Source organism: Eretmochelys imbricata, chromosome 13 (assembly GCF_965152235.1).
Source record: "Eretmochelys imbricata isolate rEreImb1 chromosome 13, rEreImb1.hap1, whole genome shotgun sequence".
Classification (NCBI taxonomy): Eukaryota; Metazoa; Chordata; order Testudines; family Cheloniidae; genus Eretmochelys; species Eretmochelys imbricata.
Window position 1 is genome coordinate 15,404,752 of NC_135584.1, and position 25,243 is coordinate 15,429,994.

The 25,243-nt window shown below is 39.9% G+C and overlaps 1 protein-coding gene across 2 annotated transcripts in view; it reads left to right on the forward strand.

Moving 5' to 3' along the window:
* The window catches only part of ATP9A (ATPase phospholipid transporting 9A), a 103,255-nt gene extending 81,227 nt beyond the window's left edge, over nucleotides 1–22,028 (forward strand). For both annotated transcript variants that reach the window (XM_077832091.1, XM_077832092.1), the window contains exons 16-28: nucleotides 4,829–4,921; nucleotides 5,844–5,927; nucleotides 6,734–6,904; nucleotides 9,624–9,722; nucleotides 11,178–11,267; nucleotides 11,388–11,532; nucleotides 12,913–12,977; nucleotides 14,009–14,164; nucleotides 15,679–15,743; nucleotides 16,755–16,863; nucleotides 18,437–18,494; nucleotides 20,443–20,646; nucleotides 21,892–22,028. In XM_077832091.1, coding sequence (XP_077688217.1) covers nucleotides 4,829–4,921; nucleotides 5,844–5,927; nucleotides 6,734–6,904; nucleotides 9,624–9,722; nucleotides 11,178–11,267; nucleotides 11,388–11,532; nucleotides 12,913–12,977; nucleotides 14,009–14,164; nucleotides 15,679–15,743; nucleotides 16,755–16,863; nucleotides 18,437–18,494; nucleotides 20,443–20,646; nucleotides 21,892–22,028 — 1,476 coding nt within the window. The remainder of the gene's footprint in view (nucleotides 1–4,828; nucleotides 4,922–5,843; nucleotides 5,928–6,733; nucleotides 6,905–9,623; nucleotides 9,723–11,177; nucleotides 11,268–11,387; nucleotides 11,533–12,912; nucleotides 12,978–14,008; nucleotides 14,165–15,678; nucleotides 15,744–16,754; nucleotides 16,864–18,436; nucleotides 18,495–20,442; nucleotides 20,647–21,891) is intronic.
* The last annotated feature ends 3,215 nt before the right edge of the window (nucleotides 22,029–25,243 follow it).

Consider the following 25,243-nt stretch of genomic DNA (forward strand, 5'->3'; position numbering starts at 1 on the left):
GGTGTCTGCACTGCTAAACAGATGTGTTTTTTACTAAAGCACATGAACTGTCTTGAGGTTTAAAAACACAGTGAAGACCAGGCACTTCAGTTTTACCTCCAGATAGCTCATGCATGTTAGGTGTATTTGTTTTTTGGTTTTTTACCGCTGGGTGACTAATGCATGTGAGCTATCTGGAGGTTAAAAAAAAAACAAAAAACCAAACCCATACCTCGGGCGGTAGTATAGTGCTGACCTCATCTAGTTTACATTATGGTAAAACTAACATGCATTGTCTTCACTCTGTTTTTACCCTAAGATAGTTCATGTGAACTTAGTTATCTTGTCATTAAAAGTGTACCTTTTTAGCAACAAAGACATGGCCTAGGAAGGGCCTTGTACCACTCTACTATTATTACAGGTTAGAATGGTAAGACAAATCTTACTTGTATTTGTAGGCATCTTCAATATGAGATTCTGCTATACAGTCACATGAAGTTTATTCCATTGTCTCATGCTTTATAGTTTTTTATAGCACCACAAGAGTGAGGTGCTTTTGCAGACATGAAGGGGCAAGAAGGAATTACAGTCTAAACAGATAATGTAAAGTTGAATGATGCGGGGGATGGTATACAACAAAAAGCTAAGTGATTGATTGGAGAAGCTTAGCATGCATCTGGTTCCCTAATTTGTGTTGACATACAGATTAAGATATAATGTGAACACATGACGGTGTCAATAAGATAAGCTATGAGTGAGGAGCTAGGCAATGTTGATAAAAGATTTATACAGCACCATCAATATATTAATATCATGTCCCATCTCATTTGTGGCATTTCAGACCTTGAATCTGCCATTGGTTCAGGACTCAGTGCTTCCCATTCTGTGGCCTGGACCCTGGCACCTTTTTGGGGGTGGGAGTGAAGGGAAACAAGAGAATTTTATTGGCAAGCTAGCTTTAAAAAAACAAAACCCTGTATTTGGAATTGCTCCATGTTTTGGAACAATAGAATAAGTCCTAGGGGGAATGGACTAGTGGTCAGAGTGCAAGTGAGGTAATCAGAAGTACATGATAAATACAGGAATCTAGAAAACAACTGGATATCCTCGAGAATACAGTTCATAACTTTGTTCCAACAAGTGTCTGATATTAGACCTAATTGGGACAATGCGTTCACCAAATGCTCATAGAAACATAGCGAGTGCTGTGTTCCTTTTCATCAGCTGGATTATTTCTATAGTGGAAAATGGTGTAGACTAAACAGATGGGTTGGCACCATCCGAATGGTCTCTATGAGACCTAGAGATTTGAAAAACTTGTGGAAAAATTTCAACAAAATCTCTCCCTCTCCCCAAATTTTTACTAGTTTTGTTCCATTGCAGTAGCACCAAGTGGTTAACAGTCACCAACTTGAATTTCATCAAGGTTTTCACTTACCATCCCTGCAGAGAGATGGGTGTCCCTGAAACATTCTGAACTTTATCTTCACTGAAAGGGAGAGCTTTAGTGAGCTTCCTTTTTTCCTTCCTCTCTGACAATCTGACTATCACTTAGGGTGGCATTGGACCTCACAGGCCAAGATTCTCAATTCCATCCTAGTTTTTAAGGTAACTATAAGCCACAAGTTTCAGAGTAGCAGCCGTGTTAGTCTGTATTCGCAAAAAGAAAAGGAGTACTAGTGGCACCTTAGAGACTAACCAATTTATTTGAGCATAAGCATCTGATGAAGTGAACTGTAGCTAACAAAAGCTTATGCTCAAATAAATTGGTTAGTCTCTAAGGTGCCACGAGTACTCCTTTTCTATAAGCCACAACTCTCCCTACCTAATTAAAAATATTTCTAATATACAGTGCATATTAGGTATGATCCCTCTGAAGACAATAGCAAAACTTTCATTCACTGCATTTGGGAACATGATCAGGCCTAAAATCTTGAGTGTCTACATATATTATACTATTGTGGTGTCAGGGTGGAAGTTTTGGCCCCTCTCCAATGGGCTTGTGAAAACCTGTTCCTTCAATGTTGTGTGGCTGAACAACCAAACGAGCTCTGTCTTCTGTTTTGAACTGAAGCAGATTTTAATTAGCAGGTGCTAACTGGATGGGTATCACCACATACTGTGTTTCTGCATGCTCTGAACTCTTGTCTTCTAACAAAGTTTTCATTCCTTTTTATGAAAAAGGTTTTTTTGCTTAACAATTACTAGTTATCAAGTAAAATTTTGTATATTTATACCAGTGCAGGTACCAAATATTATTTTTTACCTACAAGCCACCAGATACACTGGGTGCAACTGAACCAGTTATTTCATCAATATTAATTCTAAAAATAGTGTCTTAACTGTTGGTAAGAGTCATGTGTGGGGAAAAAATAGCTTATTGAGCAGATAAGTGTATAAAATAAATTCACAGTTGGAAAAACAATTCTAAAATCTCTTCCTTGAAGCTGTAAACTTCTGTAAGACTTCAGAAAATTATCTGAATAAGATATACAGCTAATTTCCTCCTGTCCTACTTGTCCTTATAGACACACAGATTTTAGCACCAGAAGGGACCAGTATGGCCACCTAGTCTGACCTCCTGTGTAATACTGGCCATAGAATTTCATCCAAGGATTCCTACACAGAGCCAAAAAAATGTGTGGTTGAACTTCTTCTCAGAGATGCCTGCTTTCCCTTGCGGTCCTGCCTGCTCTGTCTCTTGTAAAGGGTCTCTTTGTATTATTACTATGATAACGTTTAAGCTTCTTCAGCAGATGAGGACTAAGGTGGCAGTGTATGTTCGCAAGTAGCAGATGTTGCCTCATTTAAGACAATTTGGCAATATTTGCTTGTTACATATGATCAACTGTCATTGTCTGGTGGTTTATTCTTCCAGTTCTAAGAAGTCTTGTTGTAAGAAAGCAGCCACCCTCTTTACAGCATTGTTTACTTGCTTATTTTCATGCTAAGAAAAGGGTTACATTAAAAAGATATTTGTTTGTTGATCACAACATTTTCCACTCTGTTTTTTTTTTCCACACATGTGGAATGATGATGATTGCTTTGCAACAAAGATAGCACTGTTGTCATATCTGGAACTGAAAGAGGCCTTTGAACCATGGCCAGAATCAGACCACGATGGAAAAAGATGAAGCTCTAAAACAATACAACTGGCAAATCTCTCTGTAGATTTATAGTGTGATCTTACCATAATATGAGAACGTGCTAACCTCCTGTTGAACTCTGCAAGAGGAAATGACTAATGCAAGGAGATAGTTGATACAATATTTATATTGGACAAAATTTATAAACTATCTTAAGCCAATTCTATAGCACAGGAAGTAGAGTCTTTATTCAGTTTCCTACAGAGATGTTGTTAAACACTTTTTCTTAATCAAATAATTTAATACATAAATCTTTTGTCAGTGCCAGAAAGCTTAATTTTTTTAAAACTAAGCATGTTCTGGGTTTTCTTGGTGACCTGTAAAACTTGAACTCTGAGATGTATGAACTGTGCATATTGACACAGAGTCAACACCATCAATCAGAAATGGTTTGTAATGCACCTGTAAGAACCACCACATGTTCCTGGTAAAGGTCTCAGAAAGACTTAAGCAACAACATTCAAACACAAGCAGCTAAAGCTAGGCACTTTATTCCCAGTGTAGGGACCTGAATGAAAAGGTGTCTTGATAATCAGAGATATTGAGTATCCACAGCTCCCATGAAGTTTCCTCAGCAAAGGAATCCATTTCCTTCTTCCACGCCCATTTTAATTATTTTTCTTCCATGCTGCCAGCTGTGTGTGGAAAGCACCCTCTCCAACACCAGTGTGCCAGGCCTTCGCCCATTTCTCAGACCAGTCCCTCTTCTTCCCACATCACTAACCCACATCAGTAAAATGTCCTTTCTGCCCTAGTGAATTGTCAGATGGGAGATGGGGAGGGGGAAAAGATTAAAAAACAAAACACAACACACACACACGCCCCAGCTGCCCATTCCTTCTGGGTCTCCTAGTGCATGCTTGAGGCAGGGTTTTTTATTTTTATATAGTGTCAGCCATATCGCCATTTAACTAGCTTTTGTAGTGGTTAGAATACAAGGTAATTTTGCATCATCTAATGTAAACTGGAGAGAGTACTTTGCAAACATTGCATTTTTTTTCCCTATTCCTGTCTTCTTTGGAAAGTATTTTGGTTTTCTTCATTCACTGATGTTTCCAAACCTTCATCTTTTTGTTCTGTACATTTTTTTTTCTCCATCCACAGATACTATCTTGGTTTACGGTGCAAGTTCTCCTTGCACATTGTTTGATCTCCTTTGCAGAGTTTGCCAGTGTTTCCATTAGCCCACCATACTAATAACTGTGACCTCCTTAGACATTTGCCTGCTCAGAAAGGATTATGAATTTGTAACAGTGTAAATATGCTTTGCTTGCAATCTACAAATTAGTCACATCAGGTGAGGCAGGCAGTTGCCTAACCCCTGGTGGCAGGCCAGAGTTTTAATTGTACTTATATATACAGCATAATTATAATACAGGGAGCCGTTAAGATTGATTTTACTCAATTAAATTGTATTTATTTGTTACTTAATTTTCCCCTCCTAAGTGTAAACATCAACGTTGATTTCCAGGATGAAAACAAAATGCACCAGTGTCATGGTTACACTAGACCATTAATGATGAGAGTTAGGAAGGGGGATGACTATTTTCCATATAGAATAGTGTGAATATATCCCACCCCTTGGTTTGAGCCAGTATCACCTGTTATTGACCAAGAAGTTGATAATCCTTGCATGAAGTATCTTGCTGCTTGCTGTAGATAATTGAACCCATAATCTTTCACCATTTTCTTTCCTCTCTCAGGATGAGTCAACGGGAGAAATCACTTTCTACATGAAGGGAGCCGATGTAGTCATGGCTGGCATCGTGCAGTACAATGATTGGCTAGAGGAAGAGGTACAAAGTAGTCTCACTTTCTTAGGCGTAGAATATTTACTTCTTCAGGCAGATGCTGCTTGTTCCATGGCAACACATCACTAAGCCCTTCTGACATTACGTTGGTGAAGCAGGCTGAGGTAGCTGTTAAAATGTATGCAGGAAAAAGATTGTTTGGTTTAGCATTTTGGTTGGATTAACCTGTAGCCAGAGATACAGATACAGTATTAGTCAATGTAAGGAAGCCATGTGGTGAATTCAACCCATTTAGTCCAGTATAGCTCTGGTAAACAAAATGGACGTTGTCCAGGTTTCTCGTTCTTTGTCTGGTAATTCCTCTTTCTCACAAGATTTATCTTGGGTAACTGGGCCTGATTCTGCACTTGGCTTTATTTTAAACTGCTGGGTCTGTTTACTTTTTGGAAAACCAAGAATTGCATTTTGATTTTAAGTCTTTCTGAACCTCCCTGCTTAAACCCATTCCATCGTATTGCTGGTAATGGTGAACAGTCTCCACAATAGCAGATATAAATGGTTCTTTTTCTATTTGGCTACATAGGAATATTGTAGTGTCTCTTTAAATAGTTTGTGAACAAAAGATACAGTACTTATTGAAACCAATGGGCTTGGATCCCTTCTTACTTTGGTATATATTCAAAGTAACTGAGATCAGTGGAGTAACTGAAGCCAATGGAGTTGCTTATGCCAGTTTGACACTGCTGTGAGAGGAGCATCGTTCCAGATCAGTTGTACAGCCTACAAATAGAATTTGAGATCTCCTCTTCCCTGGTTACTTTATCATGCTGTTTATCTGATGCTATGTATTCAACTGGGTTGTTTGACTGGAACAATTATTTTGTTAGCATCGTATCTACTGTTACAATCTCTGAATCAGTTAAGTTGTGATGTGGGTGATCATTTACAATATGACACTTCTTTCCAGTGTGGTAACATGGCTAGGGAAGGTCTGAGGGTCCTTGTTGTAGCAAAGAAGTCCCTGACTGAGGAGCAGTATCAAGACTTTGAAGTAAGTTTGTATTTTTATAATCATGTAAGTGATGCCCACAGAGTTCTGATTATAGTATCTGCTTTCATCTCCCCACTCGTTATGTCCTAATCACCATCATGTTGCTCTTGTAATCAGCTGGAGGTGTCTACTGAGTGGTGTGTACTACTCCCTAGGCCATTGCTTCTGCTATCTCCACAAGTTCCCATTCTAGGGATTGATTCCACAGGAGTTGCAGCCCAGGAATCCTGCCCCGTAGACTTCTGTTGTTGCCATTTTATTTCTGCCAATATTCAGTGCTGCGTAGCCATGTTTAAATTTACTGAAAAAACCTGCGTTGACATTTTGAATCTTCAATTTTGTATCCTGACATTTGCAAAACAAGAGAGAGTCAAAGAATCCTGTGTACTTTCAGGTGTTTTGGAAATGGGGGCTCCAGTTGCTTGTGTATGTGACTCCGGCAGATTGATTTGTCTATTTACCACAATCTGGTCTAGATGAGCCAAATTTCAAGATCCACCTTCGAAATAGCACTTGCAAATTTTGTGTATACTGAAGAATTATTTGTGAGCACAGATCAGATAACTCTGCATCTAACTGGCAGATTTGCATAAGCGTACCAGGAAAGATTTGTTTAGCCTCATTTGTCTTTGCACTGTAGGGTTAACGTTAACCAGTCATTACAGAGGACAGCCTTGAGGTGGACTTAGCCTATGGCCTTCAGAGGCCTGAGTTGTGTCGTGTTGTTTAATCCTGTATTCCACAGACACACAAACACTCCTAGTTTGAATTACAGTGACTGGGTTTTTGTCTTGTACTATTCTCAGGCACGCTATGTTCAGGCGAAGCTAAGTGTGCACGATCGCTCGCTGAAGGTAGCCACTGTGATTGAGAGCCTGGAAATGGAGATGGAGTTGCTGTGTCTGACTGGAGTGGAGGATCAGCTTCAGGCAGATGTCAGACCCACTCTGGAGACCCTGAGAAACGCTGGCATTAAGGTTTGGCTAACCTAGAAATGGAATGCGGAACCTCAGTGTAACTGACAGTGCAATTGATGATAATGGCCAGACAGTTGCGGGGAGACTCTCTGGAATGTAACATTTGGAGTAAATGGGTCTGTCTGATGATAAACCCCCATAAAATTGTGATCTCCATTGAGTGTGACTGTTGCAGTAGGTGAGCAGCAGTGATAAGTGAAAAATTCTTTTTCTATTGGCTGTAGAATAAGACACCAGCAACAAAGAAACTCTCTATATATTATTCAGTCCAGAAACAACCTTATTATCTAACATTGGTCTGCTCTGTTGGTTAATGGAAGTGCAACAGGACATGAAAATGATGACCCCATGTGCTCTGATTCAATGATTATATCATGTTATCATCTAATAGCTAGCTAATATTTTTGTACAGCGCTTTGACTATATAAAGCATTGTAAGTGCTGAGTACTAGCTGAGCATCTTAAAATGTGTCACCATCGCCTAAAATTTTTTAATATACGAAGAAACCAAATATGCAGACAGAATAGTATATATGAAAGGTAAGTATAAAGAGTCAGCCAAGCTAGTCTTGTAAGTGGCTGCAGTTAAAGTTAGCTCGGCTTTATTTCCTTTCTCTTCTGGCACCCAAATTATAATGTGCAAGTTTTTGAGCACTGAGGTTAAACCACACAACTATGAATTTTTATGCCTTGATATATAGCCACCAGAGGGTGTCTGAACCAAAAAGAATAATTCACAAGGATTTTTTTTATGCCTTCTAGCTTTATATATCTCCACCACTTGTGCACCTACAGAATTAGCCATACATAGATGGGCAAAGCCAGGGATGATTATGGTTTGACTCTGCCTTTGCCCAAAATCTTGTCAGTCAAGTTCTAGGTTTACAAAATCAGGGGTGGTCTGGAACTAGCACTCACAGTTGGGGGTGAAGAGTTGGATAAAAGGTTACCATTCTGGTTCCCTATTTCAAACAGTAAATAGACAAAGCCTCACTTTGTATTGCAGACTCAAAACTAGGCTGTTTCAGATCCAGTACCCAGTTCACCTGAATTCACAAAGTTGTTGTTTTTTCTTGGGGGGGGGGAGAGTCCTCAATATACAGTTTTAACTTTGATGCCATCTCTAATATCAACATAACTTTGCACATGTCACTGAGTAGGTCAAACAAACAGAATGCAGTTCCCATAGTTTCCATAGCAATATTTTGATTTTTATTAGTTAAGTCTTGACTGTTTGGTCCAAAAATGTTTGTTTTGTTAACTTGGCTAAAGTCACTGCCTTCATGCTGAATGGATAGCCCTGTTAGTGACTGCATACATATTGCTGCAATTTAGATGTTCTGCTGCTCATGTTCTTTGGGATTCTGCATGTCAGTAGAGAATGAAGACTGAAGGCAGTTTTGTAATTCATTCTGGAGCTATCTGTTTTCTTTATTTCTTTATTATACTATCTTGTTAATTACAATAAGTGTCCTACCTGGTTTTTAGCTTATTAAACTCCTTTTAGTGAATGAAACAAACAAGTGGATCCTTATTTGATCTGCTCCAACAGGGGAGGCCTGGAGGGAATTAAAAGCCCCAGGTAAAGAATAGCCAAAACCCCAAACATTAATATTGTTGAGAAAATTCCCTTCCAGATTATAGCAAATATCGGTCAGCACTGCTGACTGCTTTCTAGTGTCCTCGTTTAATGACTGAATTGTTTTCATATACACTGTCTTCATTGTCCTTTAATTAGGGCAACGGAACAGCTTCCATACAAGGAAAGATTAAAAAGACTGGGACTGTTAAGCCTAGAAAAGAGACCACTAAGGGAGAATGATAGAGACCTATAAAGTCATGGTGTGGAGAGAGGGGAAGTGGTGTTTACTCCTTCACACAATGCAAGAACCATGGATCACACAATGAAATTAATAGGCAGCAGGTTTCAAACAAACGTAAGGAAGTACTTCTTCACACAACTCATGGTAACCTATGAAACTCATTGCCAGTGGATGTTGTGGGGGTTCAAAAAAGAACTGGATAAGTTCATGGAGGATAGATCTATCTATGGCTATTAGCCAAGAGGGTCAGGGACGCAGCCTCATGCTGTGAGTGTCCCTAAACCCTCTGCCTGTGAGAAGCTGGGACTGGACAGCAGAGGATGAATCACTCTTCTGTTTAGTTCCTCTGAAGCAGCTGGCACTGGCCACTGTTGGAAGACAAGATAGTGGGGTAGATGGACCATAGGTAAGACCCAGTGTGGCCATTCTTATGTTTAGTTTGTTCCACACACACAAGGGTGGTGAGCTAACTGCAGTTGCATCATCTATATTTCAGGCAGGACCATGCAGGATCTATTTGCAGCGGGGGCTAAAGATTTCTGTCTAAAACTTGCTGAGGATGGGGAGACATTCAAAGGGTCTGCCTCTTCAATTTATGTTTTGTGTTTTATCAGTGAAGTCTTGAAATGCCAGGTGGAAAAATGTGCACATTTCTTAACCCACTGTATACTGAAGCATTTTTCAAACCCCTCAATTCCTCTGTGAGTAGGGGAATTCCCTGCCCTTTTTAAATGGGATTCTGTTATAGAGGAATTTGTTGAACACCACACATGTTCTGTTGTAAATATGGTCTATTTGCATGCATAAGACCCCAGAGTTCCTAGAAGTTCCCTGTAAACATAGTGTGTGTTAGGTTTTGTGTTTATTTGGGGATATAAAAATACTTTGAATTTCAGGTGTGGATGCTGACAGGGGATAAGCTAGAAACAGCTACTTGTACAGCGAAAAATGCTCATTTGGTGACCAGAACCCAGGACATTCATATATTCAGATTGGTGAGTAGTGTACACTTATTCCCTGTGGGTGAAATTCACCCCTCTCTGGACTTGGTTAAGAATTAAGTGGAGGATCAGAAGGGATAGAATACCCCAATCTATAGGCAGGCTATTGTGCATTACTTCCATGGTGCTTCCTCCAGCCTGTGGCCTGGAATAATGGCTACTGCTCTGCACTCCCTACAAGGGTGGTTCCTGGCCAGTGATTTAGCGTAAGCAGGATACACACCTACCTCAGATCTCCCCTCGAGTCTGATCCTCCACCTATCAAAGTCAGTGGCAAAGCTCCCATTGACTTCAGTAGTGCTGGATTTACCCTCTGTGCTGCTCTGTGTGGAGCTAGCATGAGGCCCCTGCAGCATACAAGAGTAAAGTGTCTTCCTCCCTTCCACGCAGGGCTGTTCTGCCACACTGCAATGGTGGTTTGGCATCATGGAGGGCCTTGAGTGGGCACTATGCCAATAGATCACTTCAGTCCCATGAGCAGAGATAGTAGTGAAATTGGGCAGGTCACTGACGATACTTGAGATTTACAGTTTTTGAGGTTCCAGGAGGACAGTGTAATAACTATGTAATTTCTCCTCATGGTTCCAAAAATACTCAGAGGGCATCCCTTAGTCCAGTGGTTCTTAACCTTTACTGCAGCATTCACCCCTTTGGTTCTCAAAATATGTTCTCGCACCCCTTTTCAAAAATCATTGAAGTAGGTCAGTTCTTTAAACCTAGATATATTTTTCTGTTTGTATATTACAGTAATCATTAAAAATGTATAATTTTAATAAATACATAAGTTTGATGAAACAAAGTAGTTGTACTTACATGCCTGTGCTTAATTTGTGTTTTCAATGATTTACCTTCTAAAAAAATCTGGCATGTCTTGCACTCCCAGAAAGGGCATCAGTCCCCAGACTGTTGCCTCACCACCTGACCACCGCAGGAGTCATGTAACCCTAAAACCAGCACACACCTTGGGCCGTTTATTTCAGCCCTCATGAGCAAAGGCCCTTGTGTAACTGTGCTGTTCATTTCTGCAAACACTAATAAGAAACCTAGGGTTGATTTTCCAAAGTCTCAGCAAAAAATGATGTGATGCATATTTCATAAGAAGATTGGTTAATTTCTGTTCTTTCAAATACAGTTTTAGGCCCAAATCTTCAAGATTCTTGTGCATATTCAAACCCCACTCCCTGACAAGGGAATGAGAATTGAGGTTTGCACACACAAAGAGGGCAATAGGGATGGGGATGTAAACCCCAATTTACACACACACACACACGAAACTTGAAAATGTGGACCTTAATTTCCCCCCGTTTTTTTTTGGTTCTCTTTTTAATCAGAAGTATGTTTGATAACCTGATTGATTTGCCAGCGTCCTGGAGTATGTGTTCAGGATTGTATTAATTTATTTTGTTCTCGCCAATCACATACTTTCTCAGCTTCTGTGCTCATTTCCAGGTGACTAACCGCGGAGAAGCTCATTTGGAGCTGAATGCGTTCCGTCGGAAACATGACTGTGCGCTTGTGATTTCTGGTGACTCGCTAGAGGTAAGCTTCGAACCCTTATGACAGCTGTATAGGAGTCCCAAGGGTATTATGTGTGTGATTTGGTTTAGGGAAATATATGCCGTATAATCATCTTTGAAACTTCCGTCTCCTGTAAAACAGGTGTGTCTGAAATACTATGAGTACGAGTTCATGGAGTTGGCTTGCCAATGTCCAGCTGTGGTATGCTGCCGATGTGCCCCCACACAGAAGGCCCAGATTGTGCGCTTGCTTAAGGAAAGAACTGGCAAACTGACCTGCGCTGTAGGTGAGGAACGCAAGAGAAACTCTAACTTATGGTATCGCTATCCATTGCAGTCTCATTTTTATATTCACTTTTCTTTTAATTAATTTTTAAGACATTGAAGAGAAATGGATTCAACTCTTCTCAAACGGAGGGAAAAACATACAAGTCTGCTTTCCTTTAGTTAAAAATTAATAGGTCATTTTTAGTATTAATTTTTTTTTCTGAATATACAGTACACTATTTTCTTTTCCTGATTTAAGTGCTCAGCAAAGAAAAAACAAGGGCCTTTGTCCTCTTGCTCTTTATTGCATAAACAAGCCTGAACGATTATTTTTATTGTTATTATTTAATTCTGCTTTTTTTACATATACTAGAAATTGAGGTCAAACCTATAAAATGTTTTATATTAGATATGAATTTAAAAACATTAGCTCCCCCTATTAAATCAAGTACTTAAAGTACATAAGTATTATGAAGTCAGTTGGTCTACTCATGTGCTTAAAACTAAGCATATACTTAAAGTGCTGTGCTGAATTACAGTCATATAGAAAATATAAACCCATATGCTTTAGGGCATAAACCAGCCACTAACTGCTGAAGTTAGGAAGAAATTTCCTTTATTATTATGTAAGACTGGTGTGGCCTGGTATAGCAACTCTTCTGTTTTCGAACTAAGCAGTCTTCTTTCATTTCATGATGGAAGTGGAAATATTTTGTGACACCTCGTGACATCAGTGGTAACAAGAAATAACAAATAAAATGAAAGTGTTTTGTGGAATAACCTATAAACTAAACTGTGCATATTCATGATTTTTTTTTGGCGGGGGGAGGGCAGAAAAACTTCACAAATATTGAGGTTGGGTTTCACAAAAAGAAGAGTTCACATTTCATATGGAAAAATTATTCATTGTGAAGCTGGAGAGACAAAGGTGTGTGAGGTAATATCTTTTTCTGGCCCAATAAAAAATATTACCTCACTGACCGTTCTCACTCTCATATCCTGGGATGAACACGGCTGCAACAACACTCATTCTGAAGCTCTAATTCTAAGCCAAGCTGCTAACTTTACTTCAATATTCTGGATGAAATTTCATGGCCTGTGTTATACAGGAGGTCAGATTAAATGATCTAGTGCTCCATTCTGGCCTTAAGATCCTACGAATCTATGAAAAATTGTGCAAGACATTTGAACACCCAATTCCTATTTAAAATTGAGGGCATCCACTCCTTCTAGCTCACTTTGAACATGTCAAGCCTGATGATTTTATTCTAATTCCCCATGGGCTAACATCCTTTCTGACTGTAAAGTTTATGAATTTATTAATTCAGCTACATTCAATTGCTATAATAAGTGGCTCTCTTACCATATTCCCTGTCCTTTCTCTGTGCTCTAACATGCAGGTGATGGAGGGAATGATGTCAGCATGATTCAAGAAGCTGACTGTGGTGTTGGGGTTGAAGGAAAGGTGAGACTATGAAACACACATCACATTTGATACGATTTGTCATATAAATGCAGAGGCTGGTTTCCAAGTGCCCCTTTTATTGAATCCTTGTTGATTCATGTCATAGAGAGAGCACCTGCCTTGAGAATAAAAGACATTGGGCCAAAAACACTGGCCCTTTTCAGGTTAGGATGAAAAATAGGCAATGATTTAGCAAAACTCATGTTGATATTTACTAGAGGATTCCACATAGTCAAACCTGGCTATTTCATTCTTGCTTCATCACTATAAATAGATGCTCAAAACATTTGAGTTGTAGCTGGTTCTATAACATATTCATTAGAACTGTTTTGTATTGATTTGGAAAACAGTGACATTGGCTCAGGAGTCCACCACTTTACTGTACAGAATGCCTACATACCTTGGAACCAGAGGAATGCATTTGCAAAGAGTGTAAAGGCTGTGCATGAAATGGGCCAAAAAATAAAATCAAGGCTGTTTGAAAGCAACCTTGTGAGCCTAAAAGGTTGTGTTATAACTCATTTGCTGGCCCAGTAAATGGTGGTATCCTATTATCTCTCATAACCACTGCAGTACACTTCTCATCCAGACATTTTCATTTGAGTACTTGTGGTGCTGACAGTGGGTATGTTCCCGATATAGCATCTGGTAACATAGGTGATGTTAGTGCCACACTAACATGCATGCTGTGAACTGTAATTCACAGACGTTCCTTCTGGGTTTGAACCAGGAAACCAAATAGGAATTGTCCTTGTATGGTCTTTTCATTCGTTGCGTGAGTGTTGGGAGCGGGAGATAGAGGAAATCGGGGAAGCAGCTGGGGGCTGAGAGAAGAAATAGAGATGCTAAGATAATGTTTTTTCCTCATCCAGTCCTGTTAAAATAAATATATATATATTGGGGGGAGGGGAAGTGGGCAGAGTTGGTATTTTTACTGTCAATACTGTTTAGGCATGTATTAACATGAATGGTGTTTCTTAATCTTATGTAATCTTGTGATCTCATGGTCTTTGATTTATTACCCTACATAGGAAGGAAAACAAGCATCCCTTGCAGCTGATTTCTCTATCACTCAGTTTAAACATCTGGGTCGGTTACTGATGGTGCATGGAAGGAACAGCTACAAAAGATCGGCAGCTCTCAGCCAGTTTGTGATCCACAGAAGCTTGTGTATCAGTACGATGCAGGTGAATGGACTGGTCCATCTTGGCAGGGCGTGTGTGTGTGATGGGGGAGGGAATGTGAAAAGTTCAAAAAACAAGCTTTGCATTTCGCATTTGACACAGTCCCTGGCTCTCCTTGGAACTATAGTGGGCTTGATCTTGAAAAAAGGGTAACTTTTTTGCATGAGAAGAGGCTCGCCTCCATGTAAAGGTGTTTCCATTTTTGAACAGTCAGCAATTTTTTTTCAAAATATTATTTTACTTTATTTTGGGAACAAAACAGTTTGCATCAAAAACGTGTGAGCTTGGAGATTTCACATATATGTCAGTGTGACAACAGCCATTCCATGGAAATCTTATAAAATATTGTATTTCTTCAGGTTTCAGAGTAGCAGCCATGTTAGTCTGTATTCGCAAAAAGAACAGGAGGACTTGTGGCACCTTAGAGACTAACCAATTTATTTGAGCATAAGCTTTCATGAGCTTTCTTCAGTATGAAATGGCTCCTAAAGCCTCTCTTCAGCAAGTTACTTAAGAATGTATAACTTTAAGCACATGAGGAGCCCCACTGAACTTGATGGAATGTCTCGTGTGCCTAAAGTTAGGTACCTTGCTGAATCAGGGCCTACTAAAAGCTCAGTCCTATAGGGTGCTGAGCACTTTAGGGAGGTGCTGACCTCATTAGGAGTTGAGGCATGTATTACCCACATTAAGTGCTCCGCATCTTGCTAAACTGAGCCAAAAGAGATTGACTTCAGTGGGAAAAAGAATGGGGTCCTCAATGACAAAATATGTTTGTGTTCTTAGAATTTCGGGTATTTTTCATCATGTTTGCACAACTTCAGTATTGAGCAAGCAAGATTGATGTGTATTTGTCAGTTGATTAAAAACAATAGGTTGCGTTAGACTGAGATAGTTTAAAGAAACATATGAGTTCATGAGCAGAATTCTGTCTTCAGCTATGAGGGCAAGATTCTTGGACATATTTGGTGACAGTGGTTACTGTTCGGAAGTTTTTCTTTCAAGCCATAAGACTGCTGACAAATACATCTCTTTTAAACAAACATTTTTCAGTAAAATACGGGATCATTCCTGTTTTTGAGAATGCAGGTACCACCCCCATTCTGAGGTCAAAAGTCCATGCTGGAGTTTCTCTTTCCTTTGTCTCCATCATTAAGTGCTAATACATTTTACATTGTGAAAACATTGTGAGCTACGCATATCTAAACCCCTGTCCTTTAGGACATCTGGATGAAAACAGCAGGCTTTAGATGAAACACTCCAACCTCTCTTTTTGCGGGATTATATAAAGAGAAGTTTACCAAAAGGGTTCAGTTCTTCACAGTTTGCTGTTAAATATTCTCCTTCATCCAAGTTTTGTGCAGGAGTCAAGGGAACGGTTTTACAGTCTCCTGTCTTCATCTAAAGAATTTTGAGTCTACTTCAAATACTTTTCAGTTTGGATAAAGTAGGATTTATCAAATATAACTTACACTGCAGCTTTTGAAGCCTGACAGTCCTTTTCTTTTCTTTGCTAGGCTGTCTTCTCATCGGTGTTTTACTTTGCATCAGTTCCTCTCTACCAGGGTTTCCTCATTATTGGGTAAGAGCAAAATTGTTCAGGAAAAAAATGTGAAAACCCTGTGCAAAATGAATAGATTCCTGTCTGAAAAGTGATACGTGTGGAAGTTTATCAGAGGTATGCAAGTCTCCTTAGTATGTGTACTGGTAAGTGCTCAGTAGTGCTCTTCATTGATGCCTACTGCAAATGCCACTTCAGAAACTGGAGAGAAAGTTTCATCCCTGTTCCAGCCCCTGTATGCTGTTGTAAAAGGCGGGGTAGTGTAAAGGGGCTCTAAAAGCCCTGGATCTGGCCAAAGAAGAATTCCCCTGGTTCAGGAACTGAGGAAGACAGAAGCAGGCTATCTTCTAGTGATGTCTTTGTGAGCCCATGACACAGGATTGTGGCAAGGGTGAGGCTGCAGCACACAATGCTGTGGAGATTCTGGGCCGCAGTACTACCCATAAGAAGCTAGGCAAAGGCTGTGTCACCTGCATAGCCTGCCGGGGGACCTTTGTATCTCCCTCTGAGCAGCCCAGAATAAGGAAGGTATAAAGGTGGCTTAAAGTCACCTTAGTCCTCCTCCTCCCTCTGAGCTCTGAGGCACAGCCCCAAATCTCACCCATACTACCTAAGTTGCTACGCCATGTCATGGTGCTTGCATAATATACATTTGCTCGTGCTCTCATATAAGTGTGTTCAGAAAAAACAAACAAACCCAGCTCAACCCTCTGAACTGAATTACATAGTCAAATCCAGCACTGAAAGAGTTCCAGCTCTAAAAGGAGTAGAAACTCTATTGGAAAATGTGTAACATCGGTTACAATACCTGCAGCTTCCGTTTAGGAATAGTTCTATTCATAAATTTAAAGTAGTAAGTGTTGCCATTTTTTTTGCTGTACATACAGTACTGTGTTCCATTTTTGAGTTTATGATGTGACTATTGTTGAGATGCAGGGAGCAGCATATATTTCCTTTTTGAAGACTGCTGTATTCATTTTTATGGCTTAAACAATGTGTGCTCTATTGATGTCTCCTGTCTTGTTCTGCTAGGTATTCCACAATCTATACAATGTTTCCAGTCTTCTCTCTGGTCTTAGACAAGGATGTCAAATCTGAGGTTGCCATGTTGTATCCAGAGCTCTACAAAGATCTTCTTAAGGTCGAGTAGATCTTATTCTGTTTCTCTTCCATCTGCTTCATATATAATCTTTGGCTTGATTTGGAACTGGCTTTCAGAGAGAAAAACCAAACACGATATCCATAGACATGATAATTTATTGTATGACTCTGAAAGTACAGTTGTCAAGACACACAATTCTGTTTACAATTTTAACTTATTTTTATTTTTTCACAGCTCGTTGTGTTTGTTAACAGTTAGCTGCTTTTTAGAACAGACCATAAAATAGAATTTCCATCCTGTGGAAAATTCTGAATGTTTGAGACTTTGTTTCCTTTCAAATCAGAATGAACTATCGAACCTCAGAATTTCCCACAAAAAAGAAATATTCTGATTTTGGAACATGACACCTCCACCACTTTTCCTCAGTTTCTGTGTTTCTCTCATCATGGCTTCTCACTTCCACCAGTGGTGGGCCCTGATGACATGAAGATGGGATGGAGCAGGCACTGACCCAGCACCATGCTGAAGCTGTGGGAAGGGGAGACAGTGATAGGGATCCAGCATCGTGCTGTGGGGACAGAAAGACAGGAAGTCTGGGAGGAAAATCCACCAACCCCTCCTTTCTGTTGAAAATTTTGTTGAAATTGATGTGTTCCCATTAAATGGGTTGATTTTGTGAAATCAGTATTTTCCAATTGAAATCTGTTCTGTCGAAAAATTCTGGACTAGTTCTACTGCTTATGATCTATTCAAAAACAGTAGTTCAGATGGTTTCTTGCATGGAGACTTGCCTTACAGGTGACCTAAAAAGAGAACAAAAGGTTGGTTTTGTGCTGTTTTTGCTGCTTTATGATGTGTACGGGAAGCCTGAAAGAGTTTTCTTTGTTTAAAAAAAAGAAAGGGGGGGTGGGAGGAAGTCCACTTGATTTGATTTTTACCTTAGAAATGTGAGGAATGCCAAGCCTTGCCACCCTTTTATTTTTATGGAGAACTCTTTGAATGATTTGGGTATGTGGACTAGGAACATCCTTAATTGAAGGGAAGGGTGAGCTGATTCTTCAACAAAGACATCCTTTCCCCCAAGAATTTCCATTAAATGGAGTCCAACAGAAGCAAAGTGAGTGTTTTCCAACAGTCTGAATAAGTCGCCGCCCATCTCCATCTGGTTTCACTCTCATGTGATCTCTGAGGTCATAAACCACTAATTCTCCAACCATCCCTAGGCCTGGTCTACACACAGTGTTTTGTACTGCTATGTTAGTTAGAAGAATGATTTTTATTTTTTTACATTTTTACTTATACCCAAATTTCCCCTAGTGTGGATGCAGTTATAATGGTAAAAAGATACCCTATACCGAAACATAGTTTATTCCCATTCCCATACAGGAATAACTATAATGATATATAGAAGCACTGTTTATACCAAAATAATCGTGACAGTACAGTCAAATGCCTATTATGCACCATGAAGAAGCACAAAAAAGACATCAATTTTCTTCCCTTTGCAGGTCACCTCTAAACCATCTATTTTAGATTTATGAGTCAGAGTTGCTTGAAAACCTATAAATTAGTTTTCAAAAGTCATACTTACTGTCTTTCTTTTTCTTTATAGGGGCGACCGTTGTCATATAAAACTTTTTTAATATGGGTTTTGATAAGTATCTATCAAGGTAAGAAACTGCATCTGTTTTCTCAGCGTTCCCATACCTGTCGGGAATTATATAGCTGTCCTGCTGTATTATCAAAAGTAGAGTGCTGGAATAATGACTCTTTAGGATAGGGTGGAAATAGCCATTCCTTGCATCAGAACAATGACAGCAACTATCTTACTAATGCAAAAAAAAATCACCTAAAACTAAACATTTTTAGCAAGTGGCTTACCAACATTTTGAAGTACTGGGTCATGATAGGAGACCTCATGGGAGTCAGGAGATTTGGGTTCTGTTCCCACAGTGGCAATTGATCTGCTTTTTGACATTGGGCAAGTCTCTTCACCATACCCTGCTTCAGTTATCCCACCTGTAAAATGAAGTTAATGACACTTGCCTTTGTTTTTAAGGGAAACCACTATATAAACACAGTATTATCTATGAGTCATAATAGTCCCAGTTCTGGTTACTGCCTTGCTGAGATGATTGTCTTATTCCCAGCCAAGGAAATGACCCTTTCTGGTAGTGAAGAATCTGAAGAAAGTTCTAGTTCTTGAGATCAAATAACTTCCACTTTATCTGGGCTTTTATCTTCAAGTTTCTAGAAGCTATTAACAAAACTTTTTTGAATACCGTGTGTTTGTTTCAAGTGTGGATGCACCCATTGGTTTAGCTCCTAGGAAGTCAGCCTGTTGGTTTAAAAAAGAAAAAGAGAACCTCAAGCACAAGTGATTTCTGTTGCTGTTAGCTAAGGAAGCATGCAACACATGTACATATAGTGTTGAGGTTGTATAGTTAAAATGGCCATACGATCCTGTGACAAAAGGATATTTTTCCAAAAGTCCTTTATCAACAGAAGCAGGAAGATATGTGGCAAAATCAGCAGTTTTAAATGACCATCCTTAAATGGGGAGTGGGGCCAGCAATATAAAACCTCTATTAGATTTCAGGGGATAAGTCTAGTGCAGTAGAATGCTATGGCAGGAATAATGGTCTCCTGTTGCTATATAAATACTAAGGCAAAGCCAAGACATTTATAGGAAGTTCACAAGTGGTGGAAAGTCAAAGCCAGAGGATGATGCATTGGAGGAAAAGTTCTTTCTCAGATGAGGCCACTATCCTAAATACAGTATTTGGTTAAAGTGACTTCATATCTTCTGTGCTAAATGACTAGAAAGCAGCAGGCTAAACAATTAGACTAGTTGCTAGCAGTGGTGGGCCTGACCCAAAACTGAACAGCCTCAAACGTTGAAAAGTTCAGAGCTGGATCTGAACTTTGTGGCTCAGTCTCTAGTCCCTTGTAGGGTTTCCCCTCAGAAACTATTGTGTGATGGATGTTGGTGCCAATTACTCATGCTGCTGACATGAATTATTTGTGCAGGTGGCTGGGCAGGGAGTTGTGTGAGCTTTCCAACCTGGAATAGAGGCCCAAAATAATGCTTCCTTAATGCCGCTTTAATTTGTGCTTGTTTAGGGTGGAGAACATGGCCCACGGAGGGCACAGAAAACCTAACTATATGCACTCAGCATCCCTACACCTTGTGCTTCCATCTGGACTTCAGGGCAGCACAGTAGAAGTTACAAGAGTTTGATATATGTCTTCTCTTTTGAGTGGTGACTGCTTTTTTTTCTGTAAGGACAAATAGATCACCATAATTTTCAAGTGATCTACGACAGTAGCTAAAATAATATACTTCATATTTCCACATCAGTAAATCTGACATGCCCCATGAAACATTGACCACCTGTGTGATGTCTTTTACTCATTGTACAGGAGTTCTTTTATCTTCTTAATGCCATGTCATAAATAACTGATTTATTGTCCAACATGCATTACCAAAAGCCATTGCAAACTGTCTTAAGAGGTGACGATATGTTTCTGCTCTTTCAGGACTGAGACTGATGTTTAGAACTTAGATTGATGTTTAGCGGTGAGATATCCAGCCTCTCTCCTTCTTTTTCCTCACAGGGAGTATCATTATGTATGGAGCTCTTCTGCTGTTCGAGTCTGAATTTGTCCACATTGTGGCCATTTCCTTCACATCCCTGATTCTTACGGAGTTGCTGATGGTGGCATTAACAATCCAGACATGGCACTGGCTCATGATAGTGGCAGAGTTGCTCAGCCTCTCCTGCTACATAGCCTCTCTGGTCTTCTTACATGAATTTATTGGTAAGGTTAAATATCTTATATTTCTTTAGGTCTTTTCAGACAAATGTTTACATGCTTAACAAGAGGTTAAGGGAATGAATTGGGCTCACAACTGCTGATGAACTAACCTACTGTAAGTTACGCCAGGGACCAGATCCGTTAGCTTGAAGGCAGTAGCAGACTCTCAGATCTCATTACACAGTCCAGCCACTAGAGAGGGACAAAGACACACTTGGCCAAGATGCTACACAAAACACCACTTGATTGGGTCATCTGTGGGGACTGAACCTGAGACCTCTGAATGTAAAAGCATCACCCTTTGTTGCTGGAGTGAAAGACCATGTCCATTAGCTGCATGTAGTAGTGGACTCACTAAAACTTGTCTCAATTTCTTTATTTCATCGGGACTTTTGTTTTATATTTTCATTTGTCTAAATGGAAGACACACCTCACATGCTAGAAGAAAACAGATAATGAATTCCACATTTCCCTGGGCAGTCAGTCTGTTAAATATCAGATCCCTGCAGCGTGTTTCAGTGTGCTATCAGGAACCACAAGATGTCACTACTTCCCCCAGAAAGCCTTGTAAACTCCCAGGATGATATCCTGCTACAGAATAAAACAGCCCTCTCATTTTCTTGTTCAAAGCCTCCATGTGCAATAAGGCTATCTTGTACAGGAAAGTATTGTGGCTCATCTTTGAATCCACTTCAAATATATCCACAGTGCTTCCGTGATTATGTAATGTAAATGGGTAAAAGGAGATGCTACATGGTATCAGCATGAACGGAGATAATTCATATTCAGCACTACTAGCGAGTCAAAGAAAAAGAACTGCCAGAGCTAACATCCATCTACGGACCCTGTAAAGGAAGCTAATGTAGGTCATTCTGCCAGGGGGGTGAAGGATTGCAATATTTCATACCGAGTTTATTGTCTATAATTGTTTGTTTAGACAAAATACCTTATTGAAGTGAGATGAGCAGTGTGTTAGGGAGAAAGCGGTATCCTTCATGAACAAGAAAGGAAGAGAGCAAGAGGTGGTTGGGGAACAGAAATTGCATTGGTTTAAAAAAAAAAAAAAAGATAGGGAGCAAAAATGCTGTTTTGTGTGTGTGTGAGGAGGAGGAGGCTGTTCCAAAGCTTTACTGGGCTGAATTTTTTCCCCCTGAAGCTTTCACTTTGACCTTGGACCCTCCCCATGCAGTGCAATTCTGACTTCAGTCTATGGCCCATCTCCATTGCTTCTGTGCTCTTTCATTGCAGATGTTTACTTCATTGCAACCTTGTCGTTCTTGTGGAAGGTCACAGTCATCACTCTGGTGAGCTGCCTTCCCCTCTACGTCCTGAAGTACTTGAGGCGAAGATTCTCTCCCCCCAGCTACTCAAAGCTCACGTCATAGAGCTGCTCGGCCCACAGAGCAGAGACTAATTTTGCACACCGCGGAGAGACAGAAATCATGTATTCATCATCGTAAGAACTATGTCCGATAGTTGCATAAGGATTATGCAGTAATCAATATTATGTGCTGCTTTAATGAAAAAGACTAAGAACTGCAGTAAACTGAAACCTAACAGTAACTAGAGTCTTTTGGGGAGGTGTAGGAGTTTGTTCAGTCTTTGTCACTTGGATTTACTTAATTGGGGTCAAATGCATGTAACTGCAATGATAATTGGTTTCTCATGTGAGATCAGAGTATCTGAAAGCTGCTAAATGACCTTGAAGTTTATACATGACAGATGTTTTGTTTTGTTTTTTAGTTTAAGTGTCTGTGATGTTCCTTGCATTGTGTTATATTTTTATATTATTATTTATCTTTTCAATTCAGGTAGAGAGAGTCTGTGTGTATCTTTGGAAGTCCCTTAAAATAGGTGATGTACTGTATTACCAACGGGTGACTACTGGGTGGTGTCATGCTGTTTTGATTGTAGGGTTCCAGTGATAAACAGATCTATACATAATTGAAAACCTAACTGCTTGAGTTTTTCCTTCAATCAAAATGAAAGATCTGAATATAGAAAATCTAGTGTGTTTTGATGATTTCCAGCAATTAATACACATTGAGAAATATCATCCAAAAAAGGGAAAATTCCATTTTGTTTAGCTTTTGTGCTTCTTGTTAAAAGGAGCTGATGACATACAAATAACTACACTATATAGTTATGTTATAGGAGAAAATTACCTAAATTCAAGCAAAGCCTTTTGGAAGGAAACTTGCAGCTGATCAGCCTTTGAACGTGTTGACAGCATAATAAGAGACTCATCCTATTCTGCAGACAATGTGGCAGACGTGTGTTGAATCCTTGGAGACTGAAAGGAAAGGTCACAGGGCTGTTACTCTTCACAGTTACATAAAATCTGTTTCCTGTTAGGCTGAATTAATGAAGATGAGCTGCAAATAAGCCTAGGCAGTCATCTACATGCGCCATTCATGACACAGTCTACAAAGAGAGGCAGTTTGAGATAACTATGGAATTTGCATTGTTTAAAACTGGAACTTGCCTCAGTGGACATGAGTTTGAGAGCGGGCAGAAACTGAGCCCATGCACAAAATGGTCGTTTATTTAATGTGAAGTACAGATAAGATTTCCATTTATTTTAAACAGCAAAATTCCCAGAGGGGGGCTCTGTGTGTGTGTGTGTGTGTGTGTGTGTGTGTGTGTGTTGTTAATTAAAAAAAGCATTAACTCACATAATTTATAAAGCATTCCTTGCGGATGGAGACAGAAATATATGACTGGAATGCTTAGGAGTATGGCAATGAGCTAATAGAGGCTTGCACCACTAGGTCACATGTGGCATAGTTTTAGTGACAGTCACACTTATCTAATAACTGTTTAGTCTGTGATAAATGAGTTGTGTGGTGTCCAGCTCTACTGAAGCAGAATCCACATCATAAAAACCACCGTCATAACCGGAACTAAGCACCCTTATTTGCAGGGTCAGCAGGGAGGCCAGCAATGACTAATCCAAATACCCTGAACTCCCCTTGCGGTATTTTTAAATTGTGCTCACGTGGGGAGCAGCAGGACAGGCCCTCTCTGCCATGCTGTACCTCTTCGATGGGTTGCCAATTTTTGTTTCCATTGCTGCAGATCTGGCACTTTCACAAGCATTCAAATGATAAATAAAATTTTCTGGCTTACAAACTTGAATGCAGAATTGGATCAGTGTTTAAAATGAGATCTGTAGTGGGCAGTGACTTGCACCTCTATGTTTTGGATTATCAGCTCCAGAAAACCCTAGCACTACTTAGTTGTCTCACTTGCACTTGGAAATCTAATCTCTGAAGAACATGCTGCATGACCTGGCTACCCTTGATACATGTGGGTCCAACAAAGACAAAGTAATGCAAGTTCCAAACACTTCAGCAATCTTGAAAGGACTGGGTATCTGTCAATCATTTAATCACATAAATGGCTGAGAGGCAGGAGGAGATGCGTACACTTGCGCTGCAAAAGCCCTTATGACCTGTCATTGTTTCTCAAAGAAGAACCCTCTGGAGAAACCAGGAGCATGAATTGAAGCAGTATGCAGGATGTTCCCAGAGTGGGTGAGTCAAAACCTGCTGCTTTTCCATTCTGCAGCACCAAAGGATCAGTTGAAGTATATTGATTTCCGCCCTGTAGATTCTGGGTTATCTACATAAGTGGAAATCTTCCTGGATCCCCTCCTCTTCCTGACAGCTTGTTCCTCTTTGGAGCCATGTTGCCAGTGGCCCTGTTCCTCCAATAGGGCTCAAAAAGCATGAAGTTCATACTAGATTTCCTGATGGGAAACCTGCTAGGCTCAGAAGAGAGCATGCCATGCTCCCCACCTTCGCATTCTCTGAATTGACAGTGCTGTCACCACACTGAATTGACCTGAAGGGGCGACCACGAGCCTGGGGGAAAGGGAGCCTGCACTATTGGCTCTTTTCACCCCTACTGTGTGTTCTAGAGCCCTTTTGTACCCTCCTCCTTGGTCTTTTGTTCCTTCTCATGCCATCGCGGGACATACCAGGTCCTCACCATTCAATAGTTCTATGTATGACCATTTTGATAGTGGATGAATAAATGTTTTAGACTGCAGTGCAAGATGGGAAATGTAGCCTCCAGCACTGCTGGCTACAATGGTCTCCTTTCTGCATACTTGATTTAGAGTCTTATGTTTCAAAGTCCATTAGCTCTTTTAGAGGAATAAGAAGAGCGAGCACTTGTTAAGATAAAACAGTGGCTTTTCTTTTGTGCTACATGGCTTTGATTTGTCTTTTCTCTGGTCCCCATAAAAGCAGAATACTCAGTGGCATCCTCTATAAATAACCCAGCAAGAAGGAAAAATTAGCTAGCTGCTGTATTTATGTTTACAGTATTTTTTAAAAATTCACCTTCGCACATCCCCTCACAAACTTTTTCCAGCAAAACATTTCCACTCTTCTTTTTTAATACAGATTTGTATCAGGGGCGGCTGAATTCTATATTTTTCTATGATTTGTTTCAGAGAAGAAAAGCCGTGTCTGAAAAACTTTGTTGTAGAAGAATTGGGTTGTCAGTTTTTTGTAAATGACATCTGTTCGCCAAAAAGATCCTTCATGTTCTCCTAGTGATTTGCTACAGTTACAGGATAGGGTCAGTCATG